The sequence below is a fragment of the Pezoporus occidentalis genome, unplaced genomic scaffold (assembly GCF_034315485.1).
Source record: "Pezoporus occidentalis ecotype Australia unplaced genomic scaffold, CSIRO_AGI_Poc_V1 ctg4, whole genome shotgun sequence".
Classification (NCBI taxonomy): domain Eukaryota; kingdom Metazoa; phylum Chordata; class Aves; order Psittaciformes; family Psittacidae; genus Pezoporus; species Pezoporus occidentalis.
The window spans coordinates 11,174,898-11,187,433 of record NW_026915724.1 but is presented as its reverse complement, the minus strand read 5'-3'; the positions used below and the strand labels follow the sequence as shown (position 1 = coordinate 11,187,433).

Below are 12,536 nucleotides of genomic sequence, written 5' to 3'. Positions count from 1 at the left end.
TATTTTATGTATATATAAGAATGAAGTTGTAATACAAACAAATTCTATGAGTTACAGCATGTAAGTCATTAACTGGAGGACAGCTGTATACAGTTATAGAGCATGTGTCTCTATTACTACTACTTCTAACTAATCAGAAACATTAACTCCTAAAATGAGCACAAAGGACTTACTTGTAACGTTGTGAACCCTTGCTAATTGAAATAAACTCTGGCTTTCCCATGTAGCCTTCATGTCTTCCAGCTTCGATGTGTGAATCTGTGAAGAATAGTGTGTTATGCTATACCCTAGTGGCACATCAGGGACTAGCAGTTTAAAATTTCCTGTTCTTCCAGGATAGCACATGAAAAATTATCAAATTAATACAGAAAAACTTTGTTACTATTTCTGGAAAGACTGTTTCATGGAAGAGCCTTCCTGATATCTTTTCTCTGTTTCTATGCTCACCCTTCCATGTGTTCCTGTGGGTCCTACAGTTACCATCTACCCCAGGGGGTTGGTTAATGAACCCCACCCCTGAAACTGGTGGAAGAGGAGTGTTCTTCAACCTCAGTCTGGGGTTTGCATAGCTTTAATTTTACCTTTTCTTATCACAGCGTGCTTCCTTCTTATTCATTCTCACAAACATTTGAAAGTTGGACAAAACCTTCCCATAGCCTCAGTTGATTCTAAGGGCTGTTGTTGCTTAGATCTGCCTAGGTCTGACAGCATTTTCCTATTCACAGAGCTGAAATTAAAGTAGGTTAGGGAACAGTTGTTTTACCAGTAGATAATTCTGAAGCTTAAAACAGCCTGCAGCTTTTGAGTAGTAATAGCAAAATCGTATGTACTTGGCGCCATGATCCTTTTTCTCATTAATAACAGTGGCGAGCTCGGGGAGGTGTAAACCAAAGGCTACAACAGTGTGTTTGTTGAACTGAAAGGGAACAGGTTGTATTCACCATGGATGCAGGAGGTTTTTTATTAAATTCTGTGAAAACCTTTAGCTCAATGTTTAACAGTGGTTGAAATAGAAATAATTAAGCGCATGAAGCATAAGTGGCTCAAAATTGTGACAGTCAAATCAGATCCGTTCTGCTGTACACTTCAGATAAGATACTGAATTGAATAGAGCTACTGACATAGAAATAGAGCATACTCAACTGTCATAGTGCTAGGGTTCTAAAATTCAGACTTCTGCATCAATAAAATATGAGCTTAAAGTGCACATTATAAAATTTGTATTTTACAGAGACAGATTTTAGGTAATAATGATATTCCTGAGATTTGGATTTCCAGAAAATAAATTTGAAAGTATATTCATACAAAACAAAATACCTAAATGACACTTAAACCTTGAATAACTACTCTGATAATTTTTCTCCTTGTGTCCTCCTATGCTGTCTAACAGGAGGAAGTTAAGAGTACTTAAAGAAAAAAAAATAGTATGAATATAGGAGAGGGAGTGGGGTTTCCTTAAAAAAAGCATAAACCAAACATTTTAGGTTGCTATCAAGAAGTTAATAAGAGTGTTTTAAATTACTGGAATATTTTAAATTGTTAATCTGTCTCAAAATGTGTTATGAGAGAAAGGTAGATAATTTTTAAAAGAGACTGCTATATAGAACAACATTAATGACAGGATATTGAAAATTAGAAAGCAACATGAAATGGAAGCTAATTCATTAAATTTTCTGTACTTACTATTTACAAAGCTGTTCTCACTATAAAAAGCCTAATAACTTTTTATATTTCAGAGTTTGTCTGTGCTTATTGATACTTGGGCAAGAACACTCTGGATGAATGTTGGTTTTTTTTATGTGCATACATCAAATACTTAGGGAACAGTAGGAACAGTCTGATGGCCTGAATGCATCAGATTCAATGTGTGTAGTGTGAAGGAAATTTGTTCATCAGGACTGAATCTGGAACAGGGTTTCTTTGCTTGTGCAAGTTAGCATCACACATTAATAGATTACTTGGATTCCTACTTTGGTTTACAATAGACTGAGTAGAAAGAAGGGGAGTTCTGAAATTAATGTTGTAAGTTAGTCAACAAATTTGAACATCATGCTATGTTCTTCATGTAAGGACTTAGAATTTTATTCTTGAAGAATTTACCATTTATATTTATAGCCATTTAAAATAAGGACATAGCAAAGAAATGCTAGCTATGTTATCTGAAGATACTTTAATTAAACCTTTCTCAAAAACTTTATCTGACATAAGTACATGTCCATGTCAATTACGTGACCACTGACAGCTACTTCTTTCAATGACTCATTTGCACATGAGACATTGAAAGAAGTAGCTCTCAGTTTGTACCTTTGGGAATTTAATGAGAAGTCACTACTCATGCAAAAAGGCAACTAAACTGAAAAGTTAGCTGACGGATTTAGATAAACCACTGGTCTCTGCATGGTTGTGTTAGGGTATGTAAGTCTAATCCTCCTGTAAGAGCTAGTTCTCATGATGAAAATCTTAAAGCAATGGGGTGGGTCTGGTTCATTTTTAATGTTTCTCCTGACCAAAAGGTAAGCCTGTACTTGACATGGATGCAGCAAAGACCTTTATGGTAGAGATAGCTATTAGCTGTACATTTTATACAACTAGAATATAATTTCAAAAGGCAGAAAAAACCCAACAAGCTTTGCTGATGAGTATCTGTCTTGAGATTTCAGAAACTGTCATAAGTGACACTCAATTTTACCCTGAAGATAATGCTCACTTTGCTTGAGCCATTCTTAAAGAATCAGAACTACGTACTTAATTTTAAACCATTAATTGATCATTAACAGGTAGGTTTGTAGCAGTGTGCCAGAGGTAGAATTTAGTATTTTCTGTATGTTTAGTATCTCTTACTCTGGGATATGGATTAATATTGGAAGTTTTTTGGTTCTGAAGCCAGATACCTGTGAGCCTTCCAAAGGCTGTTAGCCAAGAAGGCTACTTACTGAAGAAATTAGGTCTGCTACTCCTTTAGTGTCTGAAAGTTTTCTCTCATTCTGTAATTGCTCAGCACTCAGCTGTGGAAAGTCAGTCTATAAGGCATGACAGATTATTGCATACATGCCCAGATTGGTGCTGGGGTAGAAGCACCCAGGTGTCAACTGCTTTTGTCATTTAATGTCTCTTGGCATTTCAGTGTATTTTGGTAATGATCCTATATTCAGAAATGCGATTGTAGAAGTCACTAATGCAACCTGATTAATTTTTTATTCTACAGCTCTTCTATCAGTAGTGTAGAAAAGGAACAAAACTCTATAACCAAGAGCAGCCAACAACGGTATATAACCTTACTGTATTTAAACAACGTATTAGAAAAATGAAACAAAAGTTATTGAGAAAAAGGTACTGGTACTTCCTGAATTTTGCAAATGGTTGCCTAGAGTGTGCAATGCGTACTTTCCCTCTCTGTGGTCAGCAGTATTATAGTATTGACTTTTTGGTACATATCGGCTATTTCACTTGTTTGTCCTCTGAAGTCATGCATTGTTCGTCAAGGTTCTGTGGAGCAAGTCCATAGAATTTTTTTATAGCTTCATGGAACCTTAATATAGGCTGAGTTGACCTTTTAACATGATCATTTTAATATGTCAGGTATTTATAAACAGAAAAAACAGCAATTTATCAGTGTTCAGTGGCTGACCGTTGTAAGAAAAGCATTTCTACCAGCATTGTTAAGATGATATGCTAGAACAGATGAAATTTTATTCTGACCTAATCTATTATGATATGTCTATAGGCAAAATGCATTCCAAGTAATTGCTGTGGATGGGGTTTGCAGTGGAATAATTCAGTGTCTTTCTGCTGAAGACTGCATTGACTGGCTACAAGCAATAGCAAGTAACATTTCCAGCCTCACAAAGCACAATGTAAGTATGGATCCAAGTAAGCCAGAAGGTTTCCCAATCATACTTGATCATAACTGTCATAAAAGCCTAATGGGTTCACACACAGAATTATCTGCATATAAACAGTGCTTGAGGCTGTCTGAGAGAAGTCAACTCAAGTTTGTCATCTAATCAGACTTTGTGAGAAGCCATTGAATGGGAAAATATTCTTCCCTAAAGTCATGTATTTCACTTTATCACTATCAGTTATTTGCTTCTTAGCAATACCAGCTAGGATTAGAAACAAAGACCAGACACACAGGAGAAAGCCAGGTGTAATGGGTAAACACATATGAAAAAAAAAAAAAATCTCTACTTTCTTGATAGTTTGAGAAAACACATCTATATAAAGACTGGTATAATCAGATCTGAATTAGATATTAGGTCTGTTTAGGTATTGTTTAACACAAGGAGAATGGCAAGGTGCTTCTGTGTTATAGACACAGATGTTCATTACCAGAAAAGGTTTAATGCATCTGTGATTCATGCACTGTGCTTTTATGATCTGATCTTGTTGGATAGGTGTCTCTTTTTATTGAAGCAAAAATAAATGCTACACAAAAGTTTTACCAAACTACTAGTAAGTTCAATTGAAAGGTCTTTTGGAACTGCCTGGGATGTGTTTTATATTTGATAAATGACGTGTAGTTTTTCCCGTAGAAGCCTGTATGATATCTTTCCTGATTTTCCTCAAAAAGTATGGAACACATGGGTAATTCCATTATTTTGAAATGAGTTATAACAAGGAAGCCCTAGAGAATTTAATTTACATTCTCTCAGATTTCCTTAAATCTGCTTTAGACTCCCAAACCTGCCTCTGAATTTGCTTTCGTTTCAAATACAGGGAAAGCATTGAAGTAAGTTATATTTCTTGGAGATTTATATTCAAGATGCAAAACTATGTTCCATCTGGCAACAATATGTAAAAGTCATTGTATTATAAAAACGTGACAGACATGAATTCATCCACCATCTGCAAGCTTCCATGCAGTACAAGCCAACTTTATGGCTATTTATTCATCCTTACAGTTCTGTTGTTGTAGAGAACCTTTCTTGTCTCAGTAAGCTTCCTGGCAATTGAGGGTGCTGTTTTTCTCTCTTTTCATCTTTATTTCAGACTATTAACGTTTTTTGCTACCTAAAGCAGTGTATTTGTTTACTCATGGCAGTACATGATGATACAACTATTATGCCAATCTTCATATTTGCTTTATCCCAAAGACATGTAAAGTACTCTGTGAGAGTTAAGGCTTATGGCAGTTATCCATTAATCTATTTTTCAAACTGCTCTAATTGTTCATAGCCCATATGAATTTATGGAGACCAATGAGACTCTCTTTCCGGTAACATACTTTATTTTAAATTGTCAGTTGCCAGAAAGAATTAGTTATTTGACAGCATATGTGATAAGTGAATGTAAGAAACATTAGGCACACAGAGTGGAAAAAACCCAACTGCTGCTCAGAACAATGATTAGATGTGATTAGAGGTCCCCGTATTTTCTTTCTTTACAAGATGGTTATTGACATATACATACTGTTGATGTTAGTGTTTTTCCCTTAAGAGAGGCATTTACTCACAGTCTCCCTTACTGTGGCATCCAGTACCAAAGAAACAAAGAGAGCATAGGACTTTATTTGAACTTTTGAGCAATTTGGCTGATTATTAGTTTCGATTAACTTCTTATTTCTGTCTAGAAGTTATGAAAAACAATTTGTTTAATTTAAACACCATTTAGCTGATGGAAAGGTTAACTTTCGTGCTCTTTCTCACATCCTTCTTTTGATAAACAAGGAAGCAGATGAAAACAAGACTATAAAAAACTAAATTGTTTCTGAATGCATTTCGTTTACCTGTGTATCAAGTTTGGGCTGTGTAGATTTGGGTGGAATTTATCTTACCTAACTTTAAATGTCTTAAAGCAGAATGTCCAAAGAGTGATCCATATGATTTATTTTCAATATCTCTATTATGATGAGATTAATTCCCTGAGGACATTGCTTTCTTTCCTTTGACTGGTAAGGGACCCTAGGGTGGTGAGTTCAGACTCAGCACCTAGAAATGTGTATATCACATGTCTGTCACACCTGCCTTAGAGGGGCCAGAGAGAGTTTCTCCAAATAAATCTGCCACATAAATGTCTGGGTAATTTGAAAAAAAAGCATACTAGTTTCAACCAGAAAATCTGATTTATTTTACTTTTTCACACACAAGCTGGCTGAAAAAAAATGATCTGATGGTTCAACACCCACAAATGTGTGTGGAAATAACATAGCTTTCTGTCCCTGTGGTCCTGTATCTATCTATCTTACAGTTCTGAGTCCCTGGCTCCAAAATTTCATGTTTGAGTCTACAGTTCAATTAAATTTTTATAATACCAAAATCTCTTCTGTCATGATCTAATATGTCTCAAAAGGTTATGTGACTCACTCTCAGAATCATCGGCATAGCCAGTATCTACCAGAGAGCAAGGAGATAATAAAAATGCAGGAGTAGAAGCAAAACCAAAATCTTGATATCATTATCTTTCTTTCATAGGCAATGTTGCTAACTGAATGTACTTGATGGAAGCTGGAATATGGTGCCTGCAAGCAAACACATTTTGCTTGCAGTGGTTAGACTATCAATCATTGCACAGTGTGAGAAACTTGTATTATTATGCAACAAAATATTTACAATTTTAATGCAAAGATATATGAAATTGCATCATGACTACAAAATAAGAGATTAATTAAAATTATCAATATGCTAACTGAATTAGTCACTTCAAATTTTCATCAAAGACAGACTCCAGGTATGCACTGTTTTTCTTCATATTCAGTAAATTTGAACTAGTGTCCTCTAGCATTTCTAGAATGCTGAGAGTGATACTGCTAATTTTCATTTCTTTAGCACCCCAGAAACCATGAAGAACTTATATATGAGATGAAATACATCCCTTTAAAATCACAAAACATGAATTGACTTGATATGTGCCAAGATGTATACTGTAGAAATGCATTGTTGGAAGTGACTTAATATCACACTTTAATTCATGATGTGATGAATCCATCATGTGCTGAAGTTTCGGTAATTGTAAAGGGATTCTGTAAGTCAGTAGTAGAGGAACAGAAAAAAGTACAAAACAGGAGAAAAAAAACCTACAAGTATAATAATATGATCTGTTCCACTTGTGGGAAGAATAAAATATCACAGGACTACTGCAGTGTTTAGTAAGTTACTGAAATAAATTAGTAGTACATGTCTCATTTTTTCTGGTAGATGCTTCCACCAGTAGGAACATACTGTGAAATGTTATATTACATGAATAAATCAATGTCACTTACATGAAGCGAACGGATTTCACATTTTAATTTTTTAGCTGAAATACCATGGCAAACCACCAGGGTGCTCTGATGTTAGTTATTTTGGAGTTTTGGGGGATTTTATGTTCTTAGATGCCCTGCAAAATGTGTATTACAATAATATTTAAATTTTTGTTGGTTACTAAGCATGTTTGGAGCAAATCCAAAAAGGTCAGCATTATTATCAAACCTCATGCAGTGGTATATTCTGTAGTAGTGCAAAGGACAAATAATGGCTGTAATTCAGAAGTTGAAAGCCTTGTAAAATGAAGGCCAAAACAACAGAGGATTATAGGAAGTCTTCAAAATATTACTTAATAGAATAGTTTTTACATATACCTTTTGTTTTTTTTCCAAGACAGAGCTAATCAGATAAATTGGGTGTTGTCAAATAAATTTATGTTCAAGTGGGTTTTAGGCAGTGTTAGGCATTCAGGTGTTTACAGAGTCCTGACATTTCAGGTTTTTGTTCTGCATCCCATTCTCAACCTTGTAAAGGGAAGTCTACAGAGGTAGTCATTCCAGTGCTGATATTTAGGTTTCTGAAGGAACATTTAAAACTCAGAACTCAATGCACTTGTAACATCCTGCTCCCTTTTTTTTTTTTATTCCATAATTCTCTTAAGGCACATAGATCTAAATGAATAAATGTAGTGAATGCAGCATCAAAATTCAAAAAATAAATTTCTATTTTTCCTCCCCTTTTTAACATGGGATGTTGCCAGCCTGACATTTTTGAGCACATCTGTTTCTATGTCACTGTTATCAAGTATTACATGTGGCCTTGTCACATATTTACTTACATTTTGGGCAGTTTGATGCACGTATTATTTTATTAGTTGCCTGTATGTTTGTGACTGAAGAATTGTCAGGTATTTTATATCCTCTTGGGTATATTGATTTAGCTGTAAAGCAAAAGTTAGGTCTTGCCAAACTGTATAGTTGTTGCTCCAGTATGTTTCATCTGTGCTATTGTAATGTATCTGAGTTTAAAGGATAATGTCTATCATGTGACAGGTCAGGAAAATAGCACAAGAAAAGAGTATTTATTTGAGAAATATTGCTTCCAGAATAGCTACATTATCTGGGAAACTTGTAGCAAGAAACTTCTGTCTTCCTAGTTGGAGCTGTTGTTATGACACATTATGATGATAGTACTCAGCAAGACATGCAGCCTTGCAGTCTTGATTGGGAATATATGTTGTAAACTTCAATTAGTCATGATAGCTTTTCAAATGAAACAAAATTGCCTTTCTGTAGCAAACTTCTCCCCAGTGTTAAATCTTTCAATGCTGTCTGTAATAATATCTTTCCAGGTTTGCTGTACATAGTATCACAAGTCTTGCAGTGGTCAGTAATATCCAACAAAATTATTACCATCTGTATTATGATAAATTACCACTGTATAGCTCTAAAATACAATTTAAGAGAAAAATGTCCTTAAGAGAGAATAAAATCAAAAGCCCTTTGTAATATTCTTCAAACAGAAGAATCACAATTTGCCTGTTAAATGTAAGCCTTAAAAAATGAAAGCCATGTTATTGCAGAGAAAGTATTTTTGCAGTTTTATATATGATGTTGTCATACAGTAAAGAATACCTGAACTTTATCTGATTCATTGTACGGAGTCAAATGAAATCGTAGCCTTGTAGTGGCATTTAAAGGGAAACATCAGAATATTCAATATGCACTTTAATCTGTGGAGGATTTATATTAAGCTCTAAGTCTTTCTTCCTTCATTCCCTTATTATTGAAGGTTTAAGTTGACACACTATAATAAAGACTATAATCTGTTTAGTTACTAGACACTTTGCAGGGATGCCATGCTTGCTCTCAACATCCCACCCCTGTAAAAGGTAGCAAGGAGTCTGTAATTAAGGCAAAAAATAAAAATAAAAATCTCTTCATTGATTTAAAGTGGCAAAGAAGCGATGACAAGAATAAAGGAAGTAAGAGCAGTCTGACTGGGAACACAGGTAAGCCACTCTGGTTTTTGCAGAGAGGTAACACATGGAAAAAGAAAGTACTTATAAATTGCCCTTTCCTGCCAAAATGCCAAGCTGCCCTTTCAGTAGCAGTTGGAGATTTCCAGCTACTTTAATCTAGGGTTTTTTTTTGTGCAGTAAACTGTTCAATATTCCACAGTAAGTTTACTTTAAGTGAGAGCAAGTTGAAAGTGGCTGTTGAATAATACACTGTTGTTGATAAAATAGCAACTGGGAACTGGGAGGCTAGACAATAACCTTTCTTTTTGTCTTCCTCCTCTTTGCTGTCTTAAAAAAAAAAACAAAACCAAACAGGAATATCATTATTTGTATTTTAAAGCAAGGGTGTCTTGTTTTCACGTCCCTTTCCTCTTACACACTTTTACAATATATTTTGAAAAGGTGGTTACATCAAAAGTTCTGCCTTTTTTCCACAACCAATTAGAAAAAAAAAAAAAAAGGAATAAAAGAAATTGAAATGCACTCAAAAAGCAATAAAACACCTCAGGGTATACATTATTAATAGGCTAATGTGTTGAAAGTACTTTCTTATTGTCTTGCTTCATAAAGTGCTGTAGATATCCAGCACATTCAGATAATGCAGAGTTTATATTCACCTGAGGAAGAGAATGGATTCAGAGTGGAGACAGATGGGTGGTGGAGAAGACAGGAATTTCAGGCATTCCAGGACAATTTTAAGAGGTTGGGGCAAACAAGCCCAGTTTATGGGAAAATAGGCAAAACAACAAATGACCACTAGGCAGAATGTGCTGCAGAATAAAAGAGCCCCAGATGCTCTGAACTTGCTATTTCTATGATAAGAAAAGGTCTTATGAAACAGTGACAAGTTTCCTATCTCCTAATAATGCCTCATGTTAAGTGAAAATTCTGAAAAGTCTGAAATTACAGATGTTCCCACCTGTGTGGGCATCAACATGATTGCAGCATTGGTTTGTTTTCAACACAATGTTTATTCCAGAAAATGAGATAATTACATACAAAACTTATTTCAAAGGCTGTCCTTGAGGTCATGATGTCAAACTTAAAAACTGAGAATGAAGCACCTTGTCTCATTCTCATTTCTCAATGCATGGTATTTATGACTCGACACTCTGAAGAATTATTCATTTCCTTTGTTTATTTTTACTTTTTTGAGCTATTTACCATTATGCTATGACAGATGTCTGTTTGGGGTTTTAGGGGTTGTTGGGGGGGAGGGTTGGGGGAGGGGGGGGGGACTGGGTTGGTTATTGTTTTTTTTTTATTGTTTCAAAATTTTTTGAGCAATTCCACAGGAATTGCAGTACAGTAAAATGAAAAGATTTTTTTTTTTTTTTACTGCATTTGTAAAATCACTTGAGACAACTTTGGCCTTAAATAACCCTAACTTACTTAGAAAGTAACTTAAAGCACAGCTGTCATGACTTATTTGCAATTACCTGATTTTTCCACCCTTTCCGATTGTGTATGTAGCTGTCTTAAATATAAGGGGCTTTTTGCTTCTCTGTATTTCTCCTGATTCTTTAGTATGGATAACTTTAAACTTTGCTGGTTCAAAGATGCAGTGTTCTTCATAGAATTTTGAATTTAATCAGGGTTCTTTCACCTTGGAGAAAGAACAGTGTGAAATCATAGAATTAAACCCAATCATTAAGTCTAAGGGGAAAAAAAAAAGTAAACTGCTTTAAAGTTACGTGTGTCTGTATGTGTGTACATATACATACAAATATGCACACACAGAATAAGATTTAGTAGGTATTAAATGTTAAGAAGTATATTAAATCTATAAAAATGTATAAAACAATTTGTTTTGTTGCTTCATTTCTGTCTGAAATCAAACCTGCAATCTTATGCTCTATATAATAATGTCTCAGAAGGTATTAATCACATATATTTGATTGATATTAAAATTACTACACATTTTTATATTTGATGCAGGTAATCAATTCTTTATTCTCCAATTTTGCTTTTTTTTATGAGACAATTATCACTTATGCCTGGGTAGTCTGTCAAGAGAGTGCTTTATGACTAAGGTGTACACACTGGGTTCCTAAATTCTACTTTGATATGAGATCTCCTGTGATAGGAAAAGAAGTCACTAATTTTTAGATATGGAGAATGAAGAAATAAAAAACAATATTGGGGAGGAGGCAACCAGGTAGTTACAGAAAGCCTGTTCGTCTCGTCTGTAACTACTTAATATTTCACTACCATAAATACAATATAAAATGCAACTAAGGAAGGAGTTGATGTTGGTTAATCCTTAAACTGACTTTTAGCTATAGTAGAAGAAAGATGATGTAAGATCAATGCAGATGCACAATTTAGCTCTTTTAACATGATAAATTCCAGTTTTATTCATGAGGCTACTTTTCAGATATCATTAAAAAAACCCCTTACTTCCATTTCAAATTACTGATTTGAAAATTACTCCATTGTTCTTCAAGTGTGATACATAAAAAAATCAGTAAAAAGTATTTTTGTACCCCACTGTGTCAGTAATACACTGACTGTTTGAATAACAGGATAAAGTGTTTTTTTTTTTCTTTAGAACAAATTATGCAGAAGGAGATTTGAATATGTACAACTAATCTATATGGAGGTGATTTATTTGCAGGTTTCATAGGTTTCCAGTTTATACAGACAAAGGGTCTTAATAAAAAATCAGGATAAAAATGTCCAGTGTCCAAAACTATTTATAAGTCTGTTGGTTAATGATCAGACACAATTCCTGCAGTTTTCTCCAGGGAAGAATATGTTACCTGCCTTGTAGAAAATACTGTTTTCATTGTGTTTGTTTCCTAAGGTAATTTTATAAGGTAATAAAAAGGATAAAAAACTTCCTATCAAATCTCAACATGTTGCAGCTTCTCACATAATTCATCCAATTTAACATTGTCAAACGAGTTCTAGCAGTTCTTCACTGGTATCTGATTGCCAAGGAACTAAACATCTCTTTTTGTAACTACATTTTTTGTAAAAATGTAGGAATTTAATCTAATTTAGATAAGTAATCTCGTAGAAATGTTAGTTATTTGTCCCTGAGAAGGCAAGATCCTGTCACCCAAACTCCCTTACAAAGTCAAGGCATAGAAGAAAATGTCTTTAAGACTTGAAAAAAGTGAACCAGTCTTCCTATCTTAGGCACTTACTTCTATCCCATTAACTATATAAAGAATGCAGATATCTCCAGAGGGTAATTCAGTCTCCTTGAATTAAGTACCTACCTCTCCCACTACCAATAGGAAATGGCAAGAGGGTACTTTAGCATAATAGCCTACAGGTTGAAAGAGTTACTCTGACATGAGAAACAGGAGCTTTCCATGCTACTTACC

General features: G+C 34.5%; 1 protein-coding gene across 7 annotated transcripts in view; it reads left to right on the top strand.

Annotated features, from left to right (window-relative positions):
* SNTG1 (syntrophin gamma 1) overlaps positions 1–12,536 on the top strand; it is a 324,574-nt gene that overhangs the window by 227,116 nt on the left and 84,922 nt on the right. For all 7 annotated transcript variants that reach the window (XM_062633423.1, XM_062633421.1, XM_062633420.1 and 4 more), the window contains one exon: positions 3,725–3,854. In XM_062633423.1, coding sequence (XP_062489407.1) covers positions 3,725–3,854 — 130 coding nt within the window. The remainder of the gene's footprint in view (positions 1–3,724; positions 3,855–12,536) is intronic.